General features: G+C 40.6%; 1 protein-coding gene across 1 annotated transcript in view; it reads left to right on the forward strand.

Annotated features, from left to right (window-relative positions):
- The window catches only part of LOC124622102 (putative carbonic anhydrase 3), a 464,106-nt gene that overhangs the window by 423,721 nt on the left and 15,757 nt on the right, over positions 1-24,628 (forward strand). The window contains exon 6 of the mRNA XM_047147747.1: positions 10,862-11,092. Coding sequence (XP_047003703.1) covers positions 10,862-11,092 — 231 coding nt within the window. The remainder of the gene's footprint in view (positions 1-10,861; positions 11,093-24,628) is intronic.

Here is a 24,628-nt window from a genome sequence, read left to right on the forward strand (position 1 = left end):
TATAATTGTGCCAGCCTATGTACCTGCCTCCCATTCCTCCTACATTCCTAGCTGGCAAATCGGCCACCTCCTTCTGAGCTGCTAGCCACCCACCCCCAATCAGTCCCTCTTCCTACCTCCTGCCTCCCTCTCCCTCTACCTCTGTCAAAAAATAACACTGGCATTGTTAGTTCAGCTGGCACCATGTAGGACATAGGTGTGTGTGTGTGTGTGTGTGTTTTGTATTGTGAACTGTGTGTATGTATTTTACTCTAGCTCATCAAAGGATTATTCTGAAAGTTAGCAAGTGTTCTTTCTTTTGTATGTGCCTGCCAACAACTCAACACTTCTGCTTTTCAGTGAGTGGTCTCATTTAATAGAAAAGTATTTACATTCTACAAGAACTTTCCTACAACAATTACACAATAAAATTTTCTTGTTTCTTTCTGTAGCTGTAGTTTTACTACCTCTTGAAATATGCCTCCAGCCTATCTTTTTTTCTTTTTCTTACATATGCTATGAGCATTAGACCTTAATTCTTTACATAAATCCATATTTCTTCTTGTTTCTCTCTTCATCATTCTCAGTCTTGCTGCATTTTTATGTTTTACAGCCAGGGTATATTTGTCATCAACCATTAATTTCTTTTCTTTCTCTTTATTCCAATTGTTTCTTCTGCTACCTTTCCCCACTTCCTAGATCCTGTTCCACTTACCTTGTTTTCCTATTGTTTCCTCAATGTTGTCAGAGCATCTTTAATTTTTATTTGATATGTTTATAAAGTTTCAAAATCATTCAATTTTTTGTATTCCAGTTTGCGTTTTTTTACATTCCAGTTTCATGTATTAAATTTAACTTCTCTCTCAGTACAGCTTTTACCAAATAGTGCTCTGAATCACATTTTGGACCTCTGCATCTCCATACATCTATGACTGATGAGGCATTTTGTGTTTTTGCTAATATGTGGTCTATTTGCTTGACTACTCCACCTACACTAGACTCCCATGTTCCAAGGTCAATTGTACTGTGTAGAATGCAGGTACTCTCGATAAATGAATTATTACTAGCAGCAAACTGGCATAGCATATCTTCATTCTCATTACTCTCTTCATGTAAAGTGTATCTCCCTAATACTCTTCCACATTCATTTCATCTAACCTTTGCATTAAAGTCCCCCAAAATTAGCCATAGGTCATAGTTTTGTATTTTGTCACACGTACTTTCAAGGACTTCACAAAACTGTTCTTTTATTCTTTCTTCTGCTTTTCCTGTTGGTACAAATGCTGTTATTATTGTTATATTCCTGAAGTACCATTTTATTCTCAGTATTCTGAGTCTTTTGCTTATTGGTTCAAATTCCACAGACTTCTCCTAATCCCTTTCATTATTGTAAACCCTGTTTCATATTGAACTCTTCTTTCAGCTCCACAAACAGCAGAGAATACTGAGGCATATATCTGTCCTTGACTTTGAATCTCATTTCTTGTAGTGCCACAATATTGTACTTAAACTTCATGATCTCTTCAACTATGTCTTTCATTTTCCCAGGTTTCAACATTGCTCATAGGCCAAGCTACTACTGACAAATCTTTTGTCCTTTGCCTTTGTCAAAGTCGTGTTCTGTACATCCCATCCATTATCCATGGCTCCTGTAGTTCCATAATATGACAGTTTTATGGTGTGGTGTTACTGGCCCCTTCTCATCCTCTGCCCTGGAGGATGGATTTTTTTAGGGTTCACTTCCCTATGAAGACTGGCTTCTCTATGCCTTTGGGAGACCTCCCTGTCCAATGGTGTGGGACACATTTTGTCTGGCTCCTCTGTCAGGCTTGTATGGCCCTGCAGGTAACTACACTGCTGCCAGTACTCAGCTTCCTTGAAACATTCAAAGCCTACCACTTGACAGTAAAGATGTCTTCAATAAGGCAGTGTCATGTGGGGGAGTAAGCATTTTGCTTAAATTTATTCAGCACTCACACTAATTGGTTTGTTCAACCATAGTATTGTTTCTCAAGGCTTAATTCTTCAGCTGAGAATTTATTCCAGTTATACCTTCCTCTTCTTCTGTGATTAATTCAGTAAGTGCTTTTTTTGTAGGGCATAATTTAAAAACTTTAAATTTGCAGTTTAAACAGGTGTGAATAAGTAGTCAATCCCACTGCTTAATTTCTTGCTCTTTTCAAAAGAAAAGCTAGTTTTGTATTTAGGTACATATTTTTGGTCTCAATTAGGAGTTAATGGAGAATCCATTTGAAGCATGGAATGTTGCATTACCACTTCAAGTTTATAAGGATAATGATACAAACAACACTATTACTATCAAGACCTTAATTTAATAGCAGTTATTTGCCATGTATTGAACTGTAGGAATATAAAATGGACTGCTCAAGTATATGGGAGATATGGCAAGTAGGACTAACATGAACATACACAGAGAATGGCAGAACAAATAGTCACAGGTTTGATTGACACACAGGAGTGTGTCACAGAAATCCCAGAAGAACCAGAATTAACTGGTCTTTGAAGATACACAACAGTTGCCCTGCGAAAGCCTATGTACAAAGATTCAAGAACTGGTATTAAATGAAGAATCAACTAATATACTAAAACCTTCTACAAATCACTCCTGCAGAGGTTGTCAACATACGATTAAACTATTTACATATTTATTATATATTTTCCTTCCATATACTTTACAATCTGTGCATATAATTTCAATTGATATGTGGGTAGCAGAAATTCTTTTTGATTCTCATACTGTATGTGTGGTCAAATATTTTTGTCTGCTGTGTAGGAAGATTATAATTTCATAAATGTATAAAAGGTGATGGTCCCCCTTCAGTCCTGTTTAACTTAGCACTGCATAGTCTGGCACAAAAAAATAGACAAGATAGGGAGAACAATGATGAAATCCAGTCAGATATGTGCATATGCAGATGAGTTTGCAATCATGGTAAAAGATATAAACAACTTTAAAGAAATGTACAGAATGGAAGCAGAAAAAGAAGAAGAAGAAGAAGAAGAAGTACATGCAGATGGCCATTTCAGAAACAAACCATATGAGCTGAAGTTCCCTCATTTTTTAAAGCTGTCAGCTACTTCTATTACCTTGGTGTCCTTTTCACCAGTGTTAATAATATGGTTTTTCAATTTGTGGGTCACAATTGCCTGGGGGGTCACGGTCACAGGACAAAGCAGTTGCAAGATAACTGTCATCATATGTCATCATAAAGTCTTTTTTTTATTCGCTTCTGCCACAGCCACTTGTACCACACTTGGAGGGCTGCACAGATCTTTTAAGAAACTTGTCCATTTTATGTTCACTCAGAGTGAAGTGCAAAGACAATAATCCCATCCATACTTGCTGGCGCACTCCTATAACTGATTTTAGTGACCGAAAATGCGCAACTATGCCCCCACTGACCCCTTCTCACCCCCCACGCCTGTACTGTCACAAAGAATATAATTATATCTCTGCCAGCAGAGCACTGTAACCTCTTTTCACATTACATTTGGTTTTTCAATCAGTATAGTATCAATAGAAATAAAATTAAATACATTGTCTTTGAAATCGCTGACATACTTTTATTATGGTTCTGGGAGTCGCCAGAATATTTTTACTTGGAAAGGGGTTGCGTACTAAAAAAGGTTGAAAAACACTGTGTTAAAGAAAGGATACAAACAGAAAATAAAGCCTGTTATGTAAACTTAAAGGTATTTAATAATTCTCAAATTACAAGAGCAACCAAGTTAAGACTATATTATTTCCCTGTATGACCAGTTGTTACATATGGGTCAGAAATGTGGACAATGACAGAAGCAGATATGAGCAACATAAGACATCTGAAAGAAAACTCCCGGGAAAAATTTATGGGTGTGTGTGGGCAAGCTGGGAGTTGAAGAGTAAGGTACAACCATGAAATACAACAGCTTGAACAAAAGGAAGTCATACTGAAACTCATCAGAACTCAAAGAATGCACCATTTAGAACATATGGAGAGGGTGGCAGATGACAGGCTGCTCAAACAAATAACAAAAGGCAGATTGTATTCCACCAAAAGGGAGGGTCAACTAAGAGCTAGGTAACTGGACAATGTGTTGACTGGCCTTAGCAAGATAGAAATTGGAGATGAAAATTACTGTAACCACCAATCTTGAATTTAATGAGATAACTGATACAAACATTCAAAACCAAACTTAATTTCACTCTTTCAGATTCAGAGATTGCTCTTTCATGTGATAAGAACAGAATAAAGAAAACAGCACAAAGAAAAACAAACCAACACAAAATAAGAATGCTTTAAATGTTAGAAAAACAGAATGTGAACATTAATGATAAAATTACAATCATGTGACCCATTTGGAAACCTTGTTGTCTGTCTTTTGCCTGTTGCTGACAGGGTTATTCCCATCTTCTCCATTCCTGAGACACTAAATTCTGTTGCAAAGGTAACCTCTGGTCTTCCACACAGTATTTCGGTCGTATCCCTATATGGTATTAGAGCAATGGCAGCAATGGATAGGGTCACCTTGTGCACTCTTGTGTGTGCCTCAGGGCCTAATTTATCATGGTTATAAGACAGTGGCAGCAACCATGGAGGGAACAGGGTACAGCTAACTACAGATCGTGATGCATGCTGGAAAAAATGACACCTGTCATCTGAACTCTGGGACTATAATTGGTTCATTCCAACAGCTGGCAGAGAAGGTTGAGAAGACCAGACTAGCTTACTGAGTTCCAATGAAGCTATAGTGTGCAGCATTGTCCCCAGAACTGACCATGGCCCCCAAGTTCTGACTCTGGTGGAAAGTAGTGTATTTGTCACAGTAGACAAAAAACTCAAATCTACTAAGACAGAAATAGAAGCTGTGTGTGAGATCATTTGGACAAGACTCAATATCAATGTGGAGCACAAACTTGTAACTGGGCCATTTCAACCACCAGAGTTTTACTCCAGCATGTAACTGAAAACTTTACAGAAAACCTCAGCTTGCTGTGTTCCCCAGCCATTCTATCATTGTTAGAAAACACTTTTAACTGTCCATTTTTAACTATCCATCAATAAATAGTTTATTAAATGGGGGGGGGGGGGGGGGGGCACTGCAGCAAGACATCTTGTATAACAGTGATAAATGCTCTCCCTGAAAATTACCTAGAATAGATAGTGTGGAAGCCCACTCTTGCTTTAAAAAATATAAATGTTAATGGCAACAGACCTGACCTCTTTAAGGATGTTCACATTGAAACTGGTATTAGTGACCACCAGCCAGTTGTAGCAGTTATGACTAACAGAATACAAAGGGGAAGTAAAACAAATAGAAAGATGGGCATGTGGTGTGGTGTCAATCTCAAGAAGGAATTCAGTACTTTAAGCTCCGGGGATAAACATGTAAAGGAATGGTGACTCAAGTTTACAAGAATAATTAACCAAGTACTGGATAGATATGTAACCAGTTCATGATGAGAGGCTCCCTCCATGTTATACAATCTCTGAAATAAACTTCTAAAGAAATTGTAACTACTGCACAAAAGGCATAAAATGAAGCATAGAAGTATAAACAGAGAGTATCACAAGGCTAATGTGTGAAACTTTCAATGATAACTGGAGCAGAATCTTAATGATATCTCTGTCATGAAACTCAAAGAAATTCTGATCGTATGTAAAAGTCTGGTTGTGGCACCAAAGTTAGCGTCCAGACACTCATGGATCACACAGACACTAAAATTACGGGAAACAAAGCAACAGCAGACATGTTCAACTTAGCTTTCAAGTCTACGTCTACATCTGCATTATGCTGCACAACCCAGCTAAAAGTGTGTGGCGGAGGGTACTTCTGTTACCACTCTCCCTCCCCCAATTCCTGTTCCACTTGCAAATGGCATGTGGGAAGAATATTTGTTGGTGAGCCTCTGTCTTAGCTCTAATTTCTCAGATTTTCTCATCACGGTCATTTAGTGAGATGAATGTGGGAGGAAGTAATATGTTCTCCGACTCTTCCCAGAAAGTGCTCACATGAAACTGCAGTAGTAAACCTATCTGTGATGCACAATGCCTTTCTTATAGTGCCTGCCTCTGGAGTTTGTTGAACATTTCTGTAATGCTCTTGCAGCAGCCAAAAGATCCCATGATGAGATGATGAGATGCACCACTCTTCATTGGATCTTCTCTCTCTCTCTCTCTCTCTCTCTCTCTCTCTCTCTCTCTCTCTCTCTGTCTGTCTGTCTCTCTATCAATCTGCCTGTCTCTATATTCAAGCAATCCTGCCTGGTAAGGACATATATGTGTGAAAGACCTTCTTTCCATTGTGAAACTAAATAAGTCACAATTACGCAGCAACTTGAGTGCCAAACGCTGAAATTTTCTGCATCTGTCCATATGCTGACAGTTTATACCAAATTATGTCTTCAGCACATCAAAAATAATCAAATAATACTGAAAATTTGTTTTGTTTGTGATCTATGTTGTTAAGAAATGTGAAATATAAAACAACTGTATTGCAATTTAAATGTGGTGTGTTCACAGATTTCCCCCTCTTCCCCCTCCTCACTCTCAGACAGTGTGGCATGGCAGTAGGAAAAACATGCCAGTCAGGCTGAGTGTCTTGGTACATGAGCCTGGGCATGACCCGTGAGCCAAAATCTTGGCCGCCCCCGACATACGTGAACGTAACAGTTTGTGAGGATATGGAATGGAATGATCATGTAGAATCATCCGTAGATAAAGCAGACGCCAGACTTTGGCGTTTTGGTAGGATATTGGAAAAATACAGTCATTCTACAAAGGACATCGCTTACAAAACATTCGTGCAATCACTCCTAGAATATTACTCAAGTGCGTCAGACCCACACCAAATAGTATTGACAGGGGATATTGAACTTATACAGAGAAGCACAGCATAGGATGATGGGGTTTCGGGTTCTGCTGGATAGGTCAGGAGTCCACTACACGCAGCAAGCGGCTGCACGGGTAGCAGGGGTTGTGTGGCATGGACTGGGTGGTTTTTTAGGTTAGATGGCCTCAGGCAAGTACAGAAAGGGCAACAGCCTCAAAAGGTGCGGGGCCAAGTCAGAACAATCGGGGACCAAGCAGCAATCGGTATTGTAATTGTAAACTGTCGAAGCTGCATTGGTAAAGTACCGGAACTTCAAGCGCTGATAGAAAGCACCGAAGCTGAAATCGTTATAGGTACAGAAAGCTGGCTGAAGCCAGAGATAAATTCAACCAAAATTTTTACAAAGGCACAGACGATGTTTAGAAAGGATAGATTGCATGCAACCGGTGGTGGCGTGTTTGTCGCTGTTAGTAGTAGTTTATCCTGTAGTGAAGTAGAAGTGGATAGTTCCTGTGAAATATTATGGGTGGAGGTTACACTCAACAACCGAGCTAGGTTAATAATAGGCTCCTTTTACCGACCTCCCGACTCAGCAGCATTAGTGGCAGAACAACTGAGAGAAAATTTGGAATACATTTCACATAAATTTTCTCAGCATGTTATAGTCTTAGGTGGAGATTTCAATTTACCAGATATAGACTGGGACACTCAGATGTTTAGGACAGGTGGTAGGGACAGAGCATTGAGTGACATTATACTGAGTGCACTATCCGAAAATTACCTCGAGCAATTAAACAGAGAACCGACTCATGGAGATAACATCTTGGACCTACTGATAACAAACAGACCCGAACTTTTCGACTCTGTAAGTGCAGAACAGGGAATCAGTGATCATAAGGCCGTTACAGCATCCCTGAATATGGAAGTTAATAGGAATATAAAAAAAGGGAGGAAGGTTTATCTGTTTAGCAAGAGTAACAGAAGGCAGATTTCAGACTACCTAACAGATCAAAACGAAAATTTCTGTTCCGTCACTGACAATGTTGAGTGTTTATGGAAAAAGTTTAAGGCAATTGTAAAATGCGTTTTAGACAGGTACATGCCGAGTAAAACTGTGAGGGACGGGAAAAACCCACCGTGGTTCAACAACAAAGTTAGGAAACTACTGCAAAAGTAAAGAGAGCTTCACTCCAAGATTAAACACAGCCAAAACCTCTCAGACAAACAGAAGCTAAACGATGTCAAAGTTAGCGTAAGGAGGGCTATGCGTGAAGCGTTCAGTGAATTCGAAAGTAAAATTCTATGTACTGACTTGACAGAAAATCCTAGGAAGTTCTGGTCTTACGTTGAATCAGTAAGTGGCTCAAAACAGCAGATCCAGACACTCTGGGATGATGATGGCATTGAAACAGAGGATGACACGTGTAAAGCGGAAATACTAAACACCTTTTTCCAAAGCTGTTTCACAGAGGAAGACCGCACTGCAGTTCCTTCTCTAAATCCTCACACAAACGAAAAAATGGCTGGCATCGAAATAAGTGTCCAAGGAATAGAAGAGCAACTGGAATCACTCAACAGAGGAAAGTCCACTGGACCTGACGGGATACCAATTCGATTCTACACAGAGTACACGAAAGAACTTGCCCCCCTTCTAATGGCCGTGTATCGCAAATCTCTAGAGGAACGGAAGGTTCCAAATGATTGGAAAAGAGCACAGGTAGTCCCAGTCTTCAAGAAGGGTCGTCGAGCAGATGCGCAAAACTATAGACCTATATCTCTGACGTCGATCTGTTGTAGAATTTTAGAACATGTTTTTTACTTGAGTATCATGTCGTTTTTGGAAACCCAGAATCTACTCTGTAGGAATCAACATGGATTCCGGAAACAGCGATCGTGTGAGACCCAACTCGCTTTATTTGTTCATGAGACCCAGAAAATATTAGATACAGGCTCCCAGGTAGATGCTATTTTCGTTGACTTCCGGAAGGCGTTCGATACAGTTCCGCACTGTCGCCTGATAAACAAAGTAAGAGCCTACGGAATATCAAACCAGCTGTGTGGCTGGATTGAAGAGTTTTTAGCAAACAGAACACAGCATGTTATTATCAATGGAGAGACGTCTACAGACGTTAAAGTAACCTCTTGCGTGCCACAGGGGAGTGTTATGGGACCATTGCTTTTCACAATATATATAAATGATCTAGTAGATAGTGTCGGAAGTTCCATGCGGCTTTTCGTGGATGATACTGTAGTATACAGAGAAGTTGCAGAATTAGAAAATTGTAGTGAAATGCAGGAAGATCTGCAGCGGATAGGCACTCGGTGCAGGGAGTGGCAACTGACCCTTAACATAGACAAATGTAATGTATTGCGAATACATAGAAAGAAGTATCCTTTATTGTATGATTATATGATAGCGGAACAAACACCGGTAGCAGTTACTTCTGTAAAATATCTGGGAGTATGCAAGCGGAATGATTTGAAGTGGAATGATCATATAAAGTTAATTGTTGGTAAGGCGGGTACCAGGTTGAGATTCATTGGGAGAGTCCTTCGAAAATGTGGTCCATCAACAAAGGAGGTGGATTACAAAACACTCGTTTGACCTATACTTGAGTATTGCTCATCAGTGTGGGATCCATACCAGATCAAGTTGACGGAGGAGATAGAGAAGATCCAAAGAAGAGCGGCGCGTTTCGTCACAGGGTTATTTGGTAACCGTGATAGCGTTACGGAGATGTTTAGCAAACTCAAGTGGCAGACTCTGCAAGAGAGGCGCTCTGCATCGCGGTGTAGCTTGCTCGCCAGGTTTCGAGAGGGTGTGTTTCTGGATGAGGTATCGAATATATTGCTTCCCCCTACTTATACCTCCCGAGGAGATCACAAATGTAAAATTAGAGAGATTAGAGCGCGCACGGAGGCTTTCAGACAGTCGTTCTTCCCGCGAACCATACGCGACTGGAACAGAAAAGGGAGGTAATGACAGTGTCACGTAAAGTACCCTCCGCCACACACCATTGGGTGGCTTGTGGAGTATGAGTATAAATGTAGATGTAGATGTAGATGAATAGACACAGTGGGAAATCATCACAAAAATGCTGAAAAACCCAAACTGGCAAATGCTTGATGATGATGTCAACTATCCCACAAAAGCCTAGTTACAAAATTCCAAGAACAAGTATTAAATGAGGGATCCAGGAATATACTACAGTGCCCTATGTATGGCTCCCATAGGGACCAAAAAGACAACATCCTACTAATTACAGTTCACATGGAGGCATTTAAGCAGTATTCCATAAGGAATGGAACAGGAAGGTATCCTAATATGTATTTCAATTGAGAATACCCTCTGATATGCACTCCACAGTGGCCTGCAGTCATTCTCAGGGTAGTTTTGTTCTTTTTGAAGAATGGAGTTAAATTTTCAGTTATGTAGCAGAAGGAATGGGTATACCCCTTGATGATATTAAACTTCAGTTTGACTACCAAACATTTTATTGGGTGGATAAGGAAAGCAAATATCAGCACATTTTCATGTAGAAAATCTGATAGTATTTCTTAGTAATTTTTTAAAGGATTACTGTAAACTTGACTGTTGAGCAAGCTATATGTAAGTTATTACCTTTTTTATCACTGTTTTGTGTAAGGTTTGTAACTTCAAAACCAGAAACATGTTAAACTGGATTTATATGAAGCCTACAATTTTTATGAATACTCCATCTTGGATGCCTTGTTTCATGTTATACTCATTATTTTTTATCATCTAGTCAGCTGAGTGTGAGCAACCTAATTTCTGTGAATCTATGACTCTTTCATAAAACACCTGATAGGAAAGCATTATTGTTTAAAAATTTCAGAATATTGCCTCTTCAGTGTTTTAGTAGTAACTTTAACATATGAACTGCTCATCTGACAAACTTTTGTTCAAGTAACTTGTATATATGTATAACACTAAATTTCTAAAGTAATTGAAGTGCAATTTTTTTAAGTTAGACCAGTATTTGAAGCTTGAGAACTTGAGAATGAATGAAAAAAATCTCTTTTCCAGGTGTCAGACATAGGAAGTCATGTAATGGAGGTTATTGGAGATGCAGTCAGAAAAGTTTCTGTTTCACCAGGAGCTAGTCAAAAGCTTGCAAATCCCATAAACCTGCAGGGATTACTTCCAAAAGACACCTACACTTTTTACCGATACCATGGTTCTCTGACAACACCAGGATGCAATGAATCAGTTGTGTGGACAGTATTTCCAAGTACTATCCCAGTCACCAAACAACAGGTAATGTGTACAATAATTTCTGCTTGCAACTTAATGGAAAACAGACATAAAAATATCTGTTCACCAACTACATCTACATAACTACTCAGCCAATGAAAATAATCCATTTCCAGAAATATAATATTATTATGTGTGTAAAAAATGTACTCACTGAGCAGTGGCAGGAGAAAACAAATATATAAAAGTTAAGGAAATGTGCAATCTTTTGGAGCCAGTGACTCCTTCTTCCAGCAGAAGGGTTAAGGGGAAGGAAGATGGATGAAGAGAAAGGACTAGTGAGGTTATGAAACCAGGCGAGTTACACAAAAGTCACCCAGAACCATAAGGTCAGAGGAGATTTACTGGAACCAATGAGAAGGGAAGACTGATTATTGGGGACTGCACTGGCTGAAATTTGAAAGACTGAGAGCTTAATGATAGAAGATAGGGTAATAAGCAATATGGAGATTGCTGACAAAACATTGTGCAAGAGTTACTACAAGTGGGAAGCTAAATGCATTACACATGGTAGAGGAGGGGGGGTGGGGGGAATAGGGCAGGTCATAAAACTAAAAGGAAGTGAAGAAAATGATAGTTACTAAGAAGGAATGCTGAGGCCAAAGAAATTAGCATAAATTAAAGCAATGTGGGTGGTGAGGACCAAGGACATGTTGTAAGACCAGTTCCAATCTGTGGAGTTCTGAGAAACTGATGTCAGGGGGAAGAATCCAGACAGCATGTATGATGGAACAGGTCACATCTGTCATGTTGTAGAGTATGTTGTGGAACTGGATATTGTGTGTTGCCAGTATACATCCTCCATCTATGCCCATATGTTGTGGTAGGAGGGTGCCGAGGGCAAGTCTAACAGCAGGGACAGTCACAGGGGTAGGAGCGATGGGGTATGGGAATGAGTGCAAGAGGAATATATGCTCTGACCAGGATAATCTGAAGATCTTTTGTTTTAGGGTGGGGGGTTGTGGGGGGAGGGGGGTGGGGGGGGGGGGGTTGGGGGGGAATCTATTCTAGGTGTGGTAGGCAAAAGTCAGACATAATGGACCTCATTTCAGGGCATGATTTTAAGAAGTCATAGCCTTGTTGAGCCTTGTTGATTAAGCTGATTAATACATTTGAGACCAGGATAGTATTGAGTGACAAGAGCTGTACTCCCAAGTTATATTTTTCAGTGATCAGCAGTATCAGGATTGGATGTGATGACCCTTCTTAACTAGGCCGGTGAAGTAATTATGTCCAGTGAAGATTGAGGTGATAATTGTGGTTTATTGCAGTAAAGAGTCAGCATCTATTGCAGTAAAGAGTCAGCGTCTGAACAAATCCATTTGCCTCAAATACCATGGCAGTATGGAAGGGAACATTTAACATGGAAAGGGTGGCAACTGTCAGAATGTAAGTACTGTTGGCTGTTTGTAGGTTTATGTGAACAGAAGTATGTAGCTGACATTCAGTGTGGATGAGGTCAGCATCAAGTAAAGTGGCATGGGATTCAGAATAGAATCATGTAAAACTTAATTGGGTGAATGTATTTAGAGATTAAAGACTTTTTACAGGTCTGCTCCACTGTGTCATCATTGTATCTAAACCAGACCAGGACCTGAAGGCTTATGGCTCTTAGGAAAGCCCCCTCCAAGAGACCCATGGAATGGTTGGCAAAGGTAGGAGCCATCCTGGTTCCCAAGGTCACATGCCCCTGTTCTGTTTGTATGTCTCAAAGGTAAAGTAGTTATTTGTGAGTATAAAGTTGATTAAAGTGAGAAGGAAGCACATAATAGATTTGGAATGAGATGGGCATTGGTTGAGGTAATGTTCAGCAGCAGGCAGACTGTGTACATGGGGGATGTTGGAATAGAGGGAGGAGACATCAATGATGACAAACAAGGTTTGATGTCAGAATGGGATGAGCACAGATTTCAGATGATCAAGGAAATGGTTGGCGTCATCTTTATACTATAGTTTGCAGGTGTTGATAACCTAAGGCAGATATAAGTTCAGTGAGTGCCCTGAAGTAAGCAACTATGGGATACCCAGGGTGATTGGGCTTGTGTATCTTAAGAAGAAAGCAAAAGTTGGGAGTGTCTGGCTTGGGTGAGGTAAGAAGTTCTATGGATTGAGCTATCAGTCCTTGTGAGGGACCTGAGGTTTTAAGGATGAACTGTAAGTGAGTTTTTATCACACAGATGGGATCTTCATGGCAGATCCTGTATGTAGAAGTGTTAGACACCTGGTGTAGACCCTCAGTTGCACACTCCTTTTGATAAAGTGCCACAGTGGGAGATCTCTCGTCCATTGGGAGGGTAATGATGGAGTCATCAGTTTTTAGGGAATGAAGAGTCTGGAGTCTTGCAGAACATGTTAGGTTCATGTTTTAGGGACCTGAGAAAAGCTTGTAAAGCAATGCAAAACGTTGGGAATTTTTGGAAGACCTGTAAAGGGTGATTTTGAGATAGTGGTGGTAGATCAAGCTGGGATCGTGGTCAGAACTGTTCAAGGCAAGGTTCATTGTTGGATCTGCTGTTGGAAAGAGTTTTGGATTGGGTTGTGAAGTGTTACTACCTGTAGGTCCTTCAACAAAACAGGTTTAGGGTGAAAGTGAGACCATTGGATAACAAAGATAATTCAGGGGGAAAGAACGCCTTAGATGAGAGATTGAGAGCATTGTACGACTACGTCTATACTCTGCAAACCATTGTGGAGTGCATAGCAGAGGATACTTTTGTTCTCAGCCACTATCACACCACACTTTGCTTGTTACCATTGATGCCTCCTCCCTCTTCTCCAACATCTTCCATAACATGATTTGGCTGCTGCTGAACATTACAACCAGTGCCCACCTGATTCCAAACCTATGATTTCCTCCCTACTCCCAACTTTATACTTACAAATAACTACCTTTTCCTTTCAGGAGCAGAGAGACAAACAGATCAGGAGCACAGCCATGGGAATCAGGATGGCTCCTTTATATGCCAACCTTATCAGAGGTTACTTGGAGGAGGCTTTACGGGAATCCATAATCCTTCATCTCCTGGCTTAGTTTAAATACATTGATGATACCATTGCCATATGGACTCATGATGAAGCTGACCTGTTAAAATTTTTGGAATCTCTGAATTCATTTTCCCATTTAAATTTCACATGGTCCTATTCTGAATATCATATCACTTTCCTTGACATTGATCTCATTCTCACCAAGGATCTTTACAGCAGTAAACCACAATTCTCATCTCAGTCTTCACTGGACATAATTACTAGATCAGCATAATTCAAAAGCAGATTTAGTAGGCCATCATATCCAATCCTTGTACTGCTGATCACTCCAAAAATGAACTTAGGAGTACACCTCTTGGCACTCAGCACTATCCTGGTCTTGAATGCATTAATCAGCTATGTTGACAAATATATGACTTCTTAAAATCACGCCCTGAAATCAGGTCCATTATGTTTGACACCTTGTCCACCACACCTAGAATAGCTTTTTGCCCCCCACCCCTCTGCCAAAAAAAAGATTTCCACAATATCCTGGCCAGACTCTATGCTCCTCTTGCACCCATTTCCCTACCCCACATCTTTTACCCCTGAGACCATCCCTGCTGTTAGACTTGCCCTTTGCATCTTCCTACCACAACCTACACCAGCCCTGTAACTAGCAAAACATATGCTATCAGAGGGAGAGCCACCTGTGAAACAATACATTATGTATCAGCTGTTACGTGAACATTGTTCAATCTTCTACATTGGTATGTTGTATATTGGCAGGGCATGCTCTACAACATGACAGTTGTGACCTGTTTTCAGTTATGACCTGTTTCATCAGATGTGCCATCTAGATTTTTCACCCTGAAACCAGTTTTTAGAACTGATGTATTTGACTGTCAAGAGAGCAATGCACGAAGCCTACAGTGACTACTGTGGCAGAATATTGTGAAATGATCTCTTACAAAATCCAAAGATAGTCTGGCTGTATGTATAGGTTGTTAGTGGCACCTAAGTTAGTGCCCAGCCTCTAGTGAATAAGACAGGAACAGAAATTGATGGTAGCAAAGCAAAAACTGAAATGGTCAACTCCAGTTTCAAATGTTTCTTTACAAAGGAAAATCCAGAAGAATTGCTTCAATTTAATCCCAATACCATTGTAAACATGAATGAAATATGTATTAGTATCAGTGGTGTTGAGAAACAGCTGAAACCATTAAAACTGAACAAAGATCCAAGACCCAATGGTACTCCTATCAGATTCTATACTGAATTTGCAGTTGATTTTGCCCCTCTTCTAACACTAATCTATTGTAGATCCCTTGAACATAAAACCATGCCCATTTCTTGGAAAAAAGCATGGGTCAAATCTGTCTACAAGAAGAGTAGTAGCAGTGATCCACAAAACTATCATCCAATATCCATGACATCGATTTGTTGTAGAGAACATATTCTGAGCTCAAAAATAATGAGGTATCTCAAACAGAATGGTCTGCTCTACGCCAACCAACATGGATTTCGCAAACATCAATCATGTGAAACCCAACTTGCACTTTTCTCACATGACATGCATCAAGGCAGTCAGGTAGATACTGTGTTTCTTGATTTACATAAAGCATTTGACTCAGTACCATACCTAAAATTACGGTCAAAAGTACAGTTATATGAGGTAATAAGTGAAATTTGTGACTGGATTAAGGACCTTTTTGGTAGGGACGACATAGTATGTTCCCTTTGATGGAGAGTCATCGTCAGATGTAGAAGTAACATCAGATGTGCCCGAGGGAAGTGTGTTGGGGCGCTTTTTGTCCATGCTGTATATTAATGACCTTTGCAAACAATACTAATAGTAACCTCAGTCTTTTTGCAGAAGATGCAGTTATCTATAATAAAGCACTGTCGGAAAGAAGCTGCATAAATGTTCAGTCAGGTCTTAATAAGATTACAAAGTGGTGCAGAGACTGGCAACTAGCTTTAAATGTTTAAAATGTAAAAGTGTGCACTTCACAAAATGAATAGACTTAATTTGCTACTACTATAATATCAGTTATTCATTGTTGTAATTGGCCAACACATACAAATATCTGGGTGTAAATCTACAAAAAAGGTGACCCATGTGAAGTACCCAGTTTCAGATCAGTTTCCACAATCCCCATCCCTAGCTAAAGTTATGAAGTTTATGATGAAACAACAGCCACAAAATTACATCAAAGACAATAAACTCTTTCAGGACACACAGCATGGTTGTTGCAGGAGAAAGTGAGTGGTTACAGCAGATGGACTTGATTAGGAAGATAAGGCAAGGGTTTGAACACAGGGAAAATTGTGGCACTGACACTCTGTGACCTCAGCAAGACATTTGACTGCATTTCATACAAAATACTGCTTACTTAATTAAAGTGTTATGATATTCTAGGTGTTGTGCTGGCTGCTGTTAAATCCTGTCTTGAAAAACGAAATCAGGTAGCGTCAGTTCATGAAGCAATATCCCAAGGAAAAAATTGGAGCATGGTGTACCCCAGGGGTCTGTCACAGGACCTCTCCTCTTTCTTATTTATGTCTACGATCTGAGATGTAACAACCACATTTTACAGTTTGCTGATGACACCGCTCTTTTTTGTGAAAGTGAAACTGCTGCACAAGCTCTGCAAGAAACAAATGTGCTCTTTGAAAACTTCAGGGAATGGTTCATTGACAATAAAATTAAAATGAATGAAGACAAAACACATCATCTGGTACAGCCTTAGCAACATTGGATGCCACAATAATATGATGCTGTCAAACTGCCGGGATTCATCAGTGACAGCAAACTATCAATGAATGAGCGCACACTGTATGTGAGTTCCAAGTTTTCCCATGTAGTATACCTCCTGAGGAGACTAAAAGGTGTATCAACTGACCCATACCGTGTAATAGAGTATTATGCACTAGTTTCACAAGCTGCGACATTGTCCCGAATGGAACAGTGGCCCGTGTATAGAATAAAATTTCCTTTAATTTACGTCTACAGTCAGAAACTTTTTTGTTCGCAGATTACCGGTTTTGGTCTATAATGACCATCTTAAGATCTGTGTTTTATAAAAACACAAATGGCTGCAGTACATTAGGACACTGTTTTTATAAAACACAGATCTGAAGATGGTCATTATAGACCGAAACTGGTAATTTGTGAACAAAAAGTTTGTGACCATAGATGTAAATTAAAGGAAATTTATTATGCACTATTTCATAGCCACATAAATTATGACCTACTGTCATGGGGACATTCTGCAGGTTGCAAGGATCTATTGATGCTACAAAAGAAAGCAATCAGAATCATTGCATCAAGTAAAAGACTGGAGCACTGCAAGCCTATATTCATCCGGTTAGGAACAATAACAGTCTTCAGCCAGCATGTGCTTTTATGCCTCATCAGTGCAAAAGAACGCCAAGGGGTTGTCAGCATGAGGCCAACATACATGATCATGACACCCACAACAACAGGAACATTGATATACCAAGCTGTTGAACGGCTGGAATGCAACATAATTTTCCACTGGTTGCTTTAAAAATGTTCAACTCATTGTCCTGAGAAGTGAAATCCCTGCCACCAGGGCCATTCCCTGCACAGAACCTGAAAGAGTACCCATTATACTCCATTGGAAAATTCTTCAGTAGTGACCAAAGTGAATGGACAAAATAATCCTGCTTTATGTATTATATATACTGTAAACATTTTTCCTTATATAGAAGAAAACTTATTAATTACTCAGATGTATGTAATCATGATGCAGACCTAGTAATAAAGTTATAAAACTTTTTAGGGATATTAAAGGGAATGATCGCATAGGCGCAGTCATGGTTGAAGCAGGTGGTGGACTTTGGTTTATTGGTAGGATACTGAGGAAGTGCAATCAGTCAACAAAGGAGATTGCTTATAAATTACTCATGTGACTAATTCTAGAATATTGTTCAAGTGAGTGGGACCCATACCAAATAGGACTAACAGGGACACTGAACATATATAGAGAAGGGCAGCATGAATGGTCATAGGCTTGTTGGATCCATGGGAGAATGTCACAGAGATACTGAAGAAACTGGACTAGCAGGCTTTTGAAGATGGACATAAACTATCTCAAGAAAGTCTACTAACAAAGTTTCAAGAACTAGCTTTAAATGATGACTGTAAGAATATCCTACTACCCCCTATGTATTGCTCACATAGGGATCTTGCGGTAACATTAGAATAATTACAGCATGCACAAAAGCATTCAAGCAATCATACTTCACACAAATATGAAACTTCCTGGCAGATTAAATCTGTGCGTGACCGAGACTTGACCTCGGGACCTTTGCCTTTTGCAGGCAAGTGCTCTACCATCTAAGCTACCCAAGCACGACTCTTGCCCTGACCTCACAGCTTACTTCTGCCAGTACCTCGTCTCCTACCTTCCAAGCTTCACAGAAGCTCTTCTGCAGACCTAGCAGAACTAGAGCACTTGCCCACAAAAGGCAAAGGTCCTGAGTTCGAGTCTCGGTCAGGCACACAGTTTTAATCTGCCAGGAAGTTTCATATCAGTGCACACTCCGCTGCAGAGTGAAAATTTCATTCTGGATACTTCCCACACTCTGTAAGTGAATGGAACAGGAAGAAACCCTAATAACTGTTAGAATGGAACGTACTCCCCACCATGCACTTCACAATGGTTTGCAGACTGTAAACGTAGATGAAGATGTAGAATTCTGCAGGAGAAACTTAGTTCTCACCACCCACCTGGTCTTAATTTACATTAATTTCTTTGGTCTTGGCATTTCTTCTCAGTAACTATTCCTTTGTTCACTCCCTTTCATTTTTCTATATCTTTTATTTCCTTACCTGTCTACTTTTTCTTACAAACCCCCCCCCCCCCCCCCCCAACCTCTACCACATATAATGCACTTCGCTTTCCATTCTTATTAGCTCCTGCACAATGTTTTGTCAGTAATCTCTGTGTTTTCATTACCATATCTTCTGCCACTGAGCTCTCAGGCATTCAAATCTTGTTCAGTCCAATCCCTAATAATCAGTCTTTCCTTCTCATCGCCTCCGGTAAGTCTTCCCTGAGCTCAGAGTTTTGGGCAACCTTTTACATAACTCTCTTGATTTCCTAAACCTCACCAGTCCCTTTGCTTCATCCCTCTTCCTTTCCCTTCAACCTTTCTGCCAGAAGAAGGAGCCACTAGCCCCAAAACTTGCCTATTTCCTTAGCTTTTATATGCGTTTTTTTCTGCCACTGCTCAGTGAGTTGACTTTTTATCTGTCTAATTATACCATATATGACTACTCTGCAACTCACACTTAAGTTATTAGCAGAGGAGTCAGAGAACCATTTTCAGAATATTGTCAACTGTTCCTCTCTCAAATAAAAAAAACACTTTTGCATTTGGAGGAGGAAGTTGGTGATTGAAATTTTGTGAAAAGATCTCTCAGCAACAAAATTGCCGTTGTTTTAATGATTGCCGCCCCAATTTGCATCTCTCTCCTCTTACCCAATAATAACAAACAAGTTGCTCTTCTTTGGACATTTTCAATGTCCTCCATCAATCCCATGTGGTATGGATTCCAAACCAAGCAGCAGTACTCCAGAATATGATGGATAGGCATAGTGTATTCAGTCTATTTAGTAGATTTGGTGCATCTTTAAACTGTTCTGCCAATAAAATACATCTTTGCTTGCTTTCCCCCCACAACATTAGGTATGTGAAGGATCCAATTTAGGCTGTTTGAATTTATAATCCCTAGGTATTTAGTTGCATTGATAACTTTTAAATTTGTGTGGTTTATTGTGTAACTACAATTTAATGGAATTCTTTGAAGTTCTCACATGGAAGACCTTTCTCTATTTATTATTCAATGTCAACTGCCACACTTTGCACCACACAGGTATCTTGCAAAACCATTTCACAATTTCTTTAGATCTTCTGATGACATTGCTAGACAGTAAATGACAACATCACCTGCAAACAATGCAAGACAACTGCTCTGATTGTCTCCTAAATCATTTATATAGATCTGGAACAGCAGAGAGTCTTTAACATTTCCTTGGGAATGCCTATTATTTTCATAGGTAATTACTGAAGAACAATTATTATAGCCACAATAAAATGTCATACAAATTTAAAGAAACTATAGTGGCTTAGTCTAACATCTCTGAAACATTAATGTGAAAATATGCTATAAATACAAAATGTCATGTGGAGTGGGTAGAGGAAGGGAGAGGTGGGAGGGGTGGTTAGTAGCTTGGAGGGAGGCAGCCAGTTTTCTGGCTAGGAATGCAGGAGAGAGGGGTGGTAAGTACTTGGGCTATGTATGTGATGCACAGGTGACAGAGCCAGTGAGGTGAGATGCATGCTGAAGCTGATGTGGGAACATGAATTGGGAGAGGGTAAAAGGATGAGGGGGTGTGGGAACAGTGGATTAAGGAGATTGAGGCCAGGATGATTACAGGAGTGGAGGGAGTGTTGCAAGGATAACTCCCATCTGCACAGCTGGTGGTGGAAGGGAGGCTCCAGATGGCCCAGGTTGTGAAGCAACCAGTGTGATTGCGCATGTTATGCCCAGCTGCATGTTGTGCCACAGGATAGTCAACTTTGTTCTTGGATACAGTTTGGCAGTGGCCATTCATCTAGTGGACGGCTGGTTGATAGTCATTGCAACATAAAAAGCTCTGCAGTTTTTGAAGCAGAGTTGGCATATGACATGGCTGCTTTCACAGGTGGCCTGACATCTGATGGGATAGCCTGTGATGTATTGGAGTAGGAAGTACTGGGTGGGTGGACTGGGCAGGTCTTTGCATGTGGGTCTTCCACAGGGGTTGGAAGTGGTAGTGGCATAGTGATGGAGTAGGATGTTGTGTAAGTTTGGTGGCTGATAGAGCACCATGTTAGAAGAGGTGAGAAGGATCTTCCAGGCATGAAGATAGATAGTCACATCCTCGATGAAGAATGTGGTTCAGTTGTTCCAGTCCAGAATGGTATTGGGTGACAATGGGTGTGTTCCTTTGTCCTCTGTAGCTGTTTCTTGGGGATGGTGGGAGGATTGGGGGTGTATGAGGATACAGCACAGGAAGTCTCTTTGTGGACTAGGTCTGAGGGGGGAGGGGGCTGTCTTTCTATGAAGGCCTTTGTGGATACTTGCTGCAGACAGGACCATTTTGTAACTCATCACACGTGACGTGTCTCTACTATTCTGCATGGTCTTTATGAAACAAAAATTTTTCTTGCTTTTTTATCAGACTTATCAAATCACCCTCATACTGAACATCGTGATGCTATACTCAGAACCATCACTTTTATGAAAGGACGACGCGCTATCAGTCCTGTGTTCGGTGTTGTTGAGGGCCCCACTTTCAGCCTACCTCTCCCTGCTGTCGTGTTAAGGAAAGCCGCAACAATGATTGCTGTGTTGACACTCTGTGGTGCTTCTGATATCATTCCGCTGTACTTGTGGATACTTGTCTTGCTGCAGACAGGACCATGTTGTAACTCTTCACACACGACGTGTCTCTACTATCCTGCTTGGTCTTTACAAAACAAAAATTTTTCTTACGTTTATATGACAATGATTTGATAAGTCTGGTAAAAAAGCTAGAAAAATTTTTGTTTCATAAAGACATCCCTTACTCTTTTCAGGAATATAAACTTGGTCCAGCGACCCACTAGCTTTTTCATCCCATCGCAAAAATAGATTCTAGTCACTGCAAATACATTGTCTATGGGTGGCCAAGCTGTATGGGAGGGAATTTTTGCTGTGGAAGGGATGGCAACTGTCAAAATGCAGGTATAGTTGGTGGTCAGTGATTTTAATGTGGCTAGAGAAATGGCTGGAGTCATCAGAGAGGCAGGGGTCAACCTCCAGGAAGGTGGATTGTTGGATTCAGAAAGACCAGGTAAATCGGATGGGAGAGAAGATGCTGAGGTTGTGAAGCAATGGGGATATGGTGTCTTGATCCTGAGTCCATATCATAAAGATATCAATGAAGCTGAATCAGACTATGAGTATGGATTTTTGGGAGGCTAGGAAAGTTTCCTCTAGATGCCCCATAAATAGGTTGGCAGAGGAGGGTGCCATGTGGGTCGCCACATGTGTGCCGCTGATTTGTTTGTGCACATTCCTTTAAATGGAGAAGTAGTTTGTGTCAGGAAGTAATTGGTAAGGTGTATGAGGAATGAGGTAGTGAGTCTGGAGTCTGAAGAACATTGGAGGGGGTAGTTTGGTTGGAGATGTTGGTCAACAACAGTGAAAATTCTTTCAGTGAGAGCACAATAGCAATCTACAATGGGGCATCCTGTATTGTTAGGTCTGTTGATTTTTGGGAGCATGCAGAAGGTGTGTGTGCTGAGTGTCTTTGGGGTGTGGAGGGAGATGGACTCAGAGGAGGGGTTCTGGGAAGGGCCTAAGGATTTCAGTAGCGATTGGAGGCTGTGACGGACTTCTGGGATCGGGTCACTATATCAGAGGTTGTAGGTGGAAGAGTCAGGCAGTTGGCAGAAGCCTTCCACCAGTTAGTCACTGTCATTCATCACAGCAGTGGTGGGGCCTTTGTCTGCAGGGAGTTTGATAAGGCATGATCTGTTTTGAGGTTGTGCGCAGCTACCATTTCTTCTGTTGAAAGTTTATTGTTCTTAGGAAGGGATCTGGGGAGGGATGGTAAGGCCAAATTGGAGGTAAAGGAATTCAGGAATTCCTGGAAGGTGACTAGGTATGGTTAGGTGGGAGTAAGGTGGGGGGGGGGGGGGGGGGTGTGTTATGGTTGGATAGTGGCATGAACTAGGAGAGGCAAGGTACAATGTTGAGATTATGATGGCTGTGGTTGGAGCGATTTGTGGCAAAGAAGTATTTTCATTGCAGGGACTGGGAGAAGGAGAGTAAGTCTTTGAGAAGTCCAGCATGGTTAAACTTGGGTGTGGCACTGAAGGTGGTCTTGTGGATAGGACTGAAACTTGTGTGTGATTGAGGTTTTGGTGGAAAGGTTAACAACAGTGTTTTGGGTTTGTTTGGGTTCTAGACTTTGTGGAGCATTAGGAGGGAGTTCTGGAGGATGTAATAAATTGGAAAGGTCAGCTAGGCTGGATCTGGGTGTTATGAGAGTTTGACGGGGAGTCCACTGTGGGTAGGATAGGTGTTGATGGATAGTCATACATCAGGATGGGAGTAGGATGTCAACAATTTGAACAATTTATGGTGATGTTGTCTGAAGTGTTCTTCCAGGTGCTGGAGTGCAAGAATTTCAATTTTGGACATGTGGTGTATATAGTAAGGACTGCACAGTAACAGTATCTTGTGTGGAGGAAGCAGATGTAGTTCTGGGATGCCTGTGCCATGGAGATGTGTTTCTACAGTAGCAGGTTTGTAAGGGATAGGTACTGACACAATCTGAAAAGGTGCAGGTTGTTGTCAAAGGAGGGGTATGATCCAGAAAAGGCAATTTTTGTGGTTAGACTGGTGTGTGTGTGTGTGTGTGTGTGTGTGTGTGTGTGTGTGTGTGTGTGTGTGGAGGGGCGGGGATTCATGGCTTAGGCAGCATTTAAGGAACAGACTGGGTAAATAGGTTTTGGCCAGGGAAAGTGATACTTTTCTGAGCTGGTGCAGATAGATGGAACAGGGATCCATAGGGATGGTGCTAAGGAAACAAGGAAATGATGTGAGAAATGGAAGAGTGTAAGTATTTTGTGGTTGTAAGGGTAGTGGATAACAGTGCATGAGTTTGGGGAGTCAAAAGGGCAGAAGAAACTGGCTGATGGCAATTGGATAGTTTTGTGACATGAGGATATATGATCATGCACAAGTTGTCAGCACACATGCACATATGATCATGCACAAGTTGTCAGCACACATGCACATAAAATTCTGACAGGAGCAATGTGTCAGGAGTGGTGGGAGCATTCAGAGGTGAAATAGTAATTAGTTATTACGAGAATATTATAACTATGCTGTGGTGGACGTGTGGTACGTAGAAGAGCATTCGAAGCAGTAGGAGCGGCCACAATTGTGAATCTGTGCGTGACCACATTGGTTGAAAATGGTGAAGTATGTACATAACAAAGATGAGAAGGGAACTGTAGGAAAAGATGTGGGTGGACAATACATTATCTCACACTCCCATAATAGATGTCGTCTTTTTGTAACATTGCTTTACCACTGAATTTCAGGATTTTTGTGCATGGGATTTGGAGTTGTCCATAAAAAGAAGAAGAAGAAGAAGAAAAGAAAGAAAGAAAGAAAACCTGAGAAATGAAAGATAGAAGTAAACACTGGCATATTGTCTAATGGCAAAACAAATTACAATTTTTATTCAGTTTTTATTCATATTACTGTTACAGCCATCTCCTATCATGGCAGTATTACATAAGTTAGTTATGATCCATCATAAAGCAGTAAAACATCAACATGTACTATACAACAGAACTTCAAAACATTTTAATACATCTGAGATAAATAGCTACAGCGAAAGTCAAGCTGTCCTCAACTTGTGTCTTGCATTGAACAAAACGCAGCTGTTATGTGTATGGTCCTGCTGCATGATCTTCTGAACTATGAAATGATGGTGT

Source organism: Schistocerca americana, chromosome 1 (genome assembly GCF_021461395.2).
Source record: "Schistocerca americana isolate TAMUIC-IGC-003095 chromosome 1, iqSchAmer2.1, whole genome shotgun sequence".
NCBI classification, from domain to species: Eukaryota; Metazoa; Arthropoda; class Insecta; order Orthoptera; family Acrididae; genus Schistocerca; species Schistocerca americana.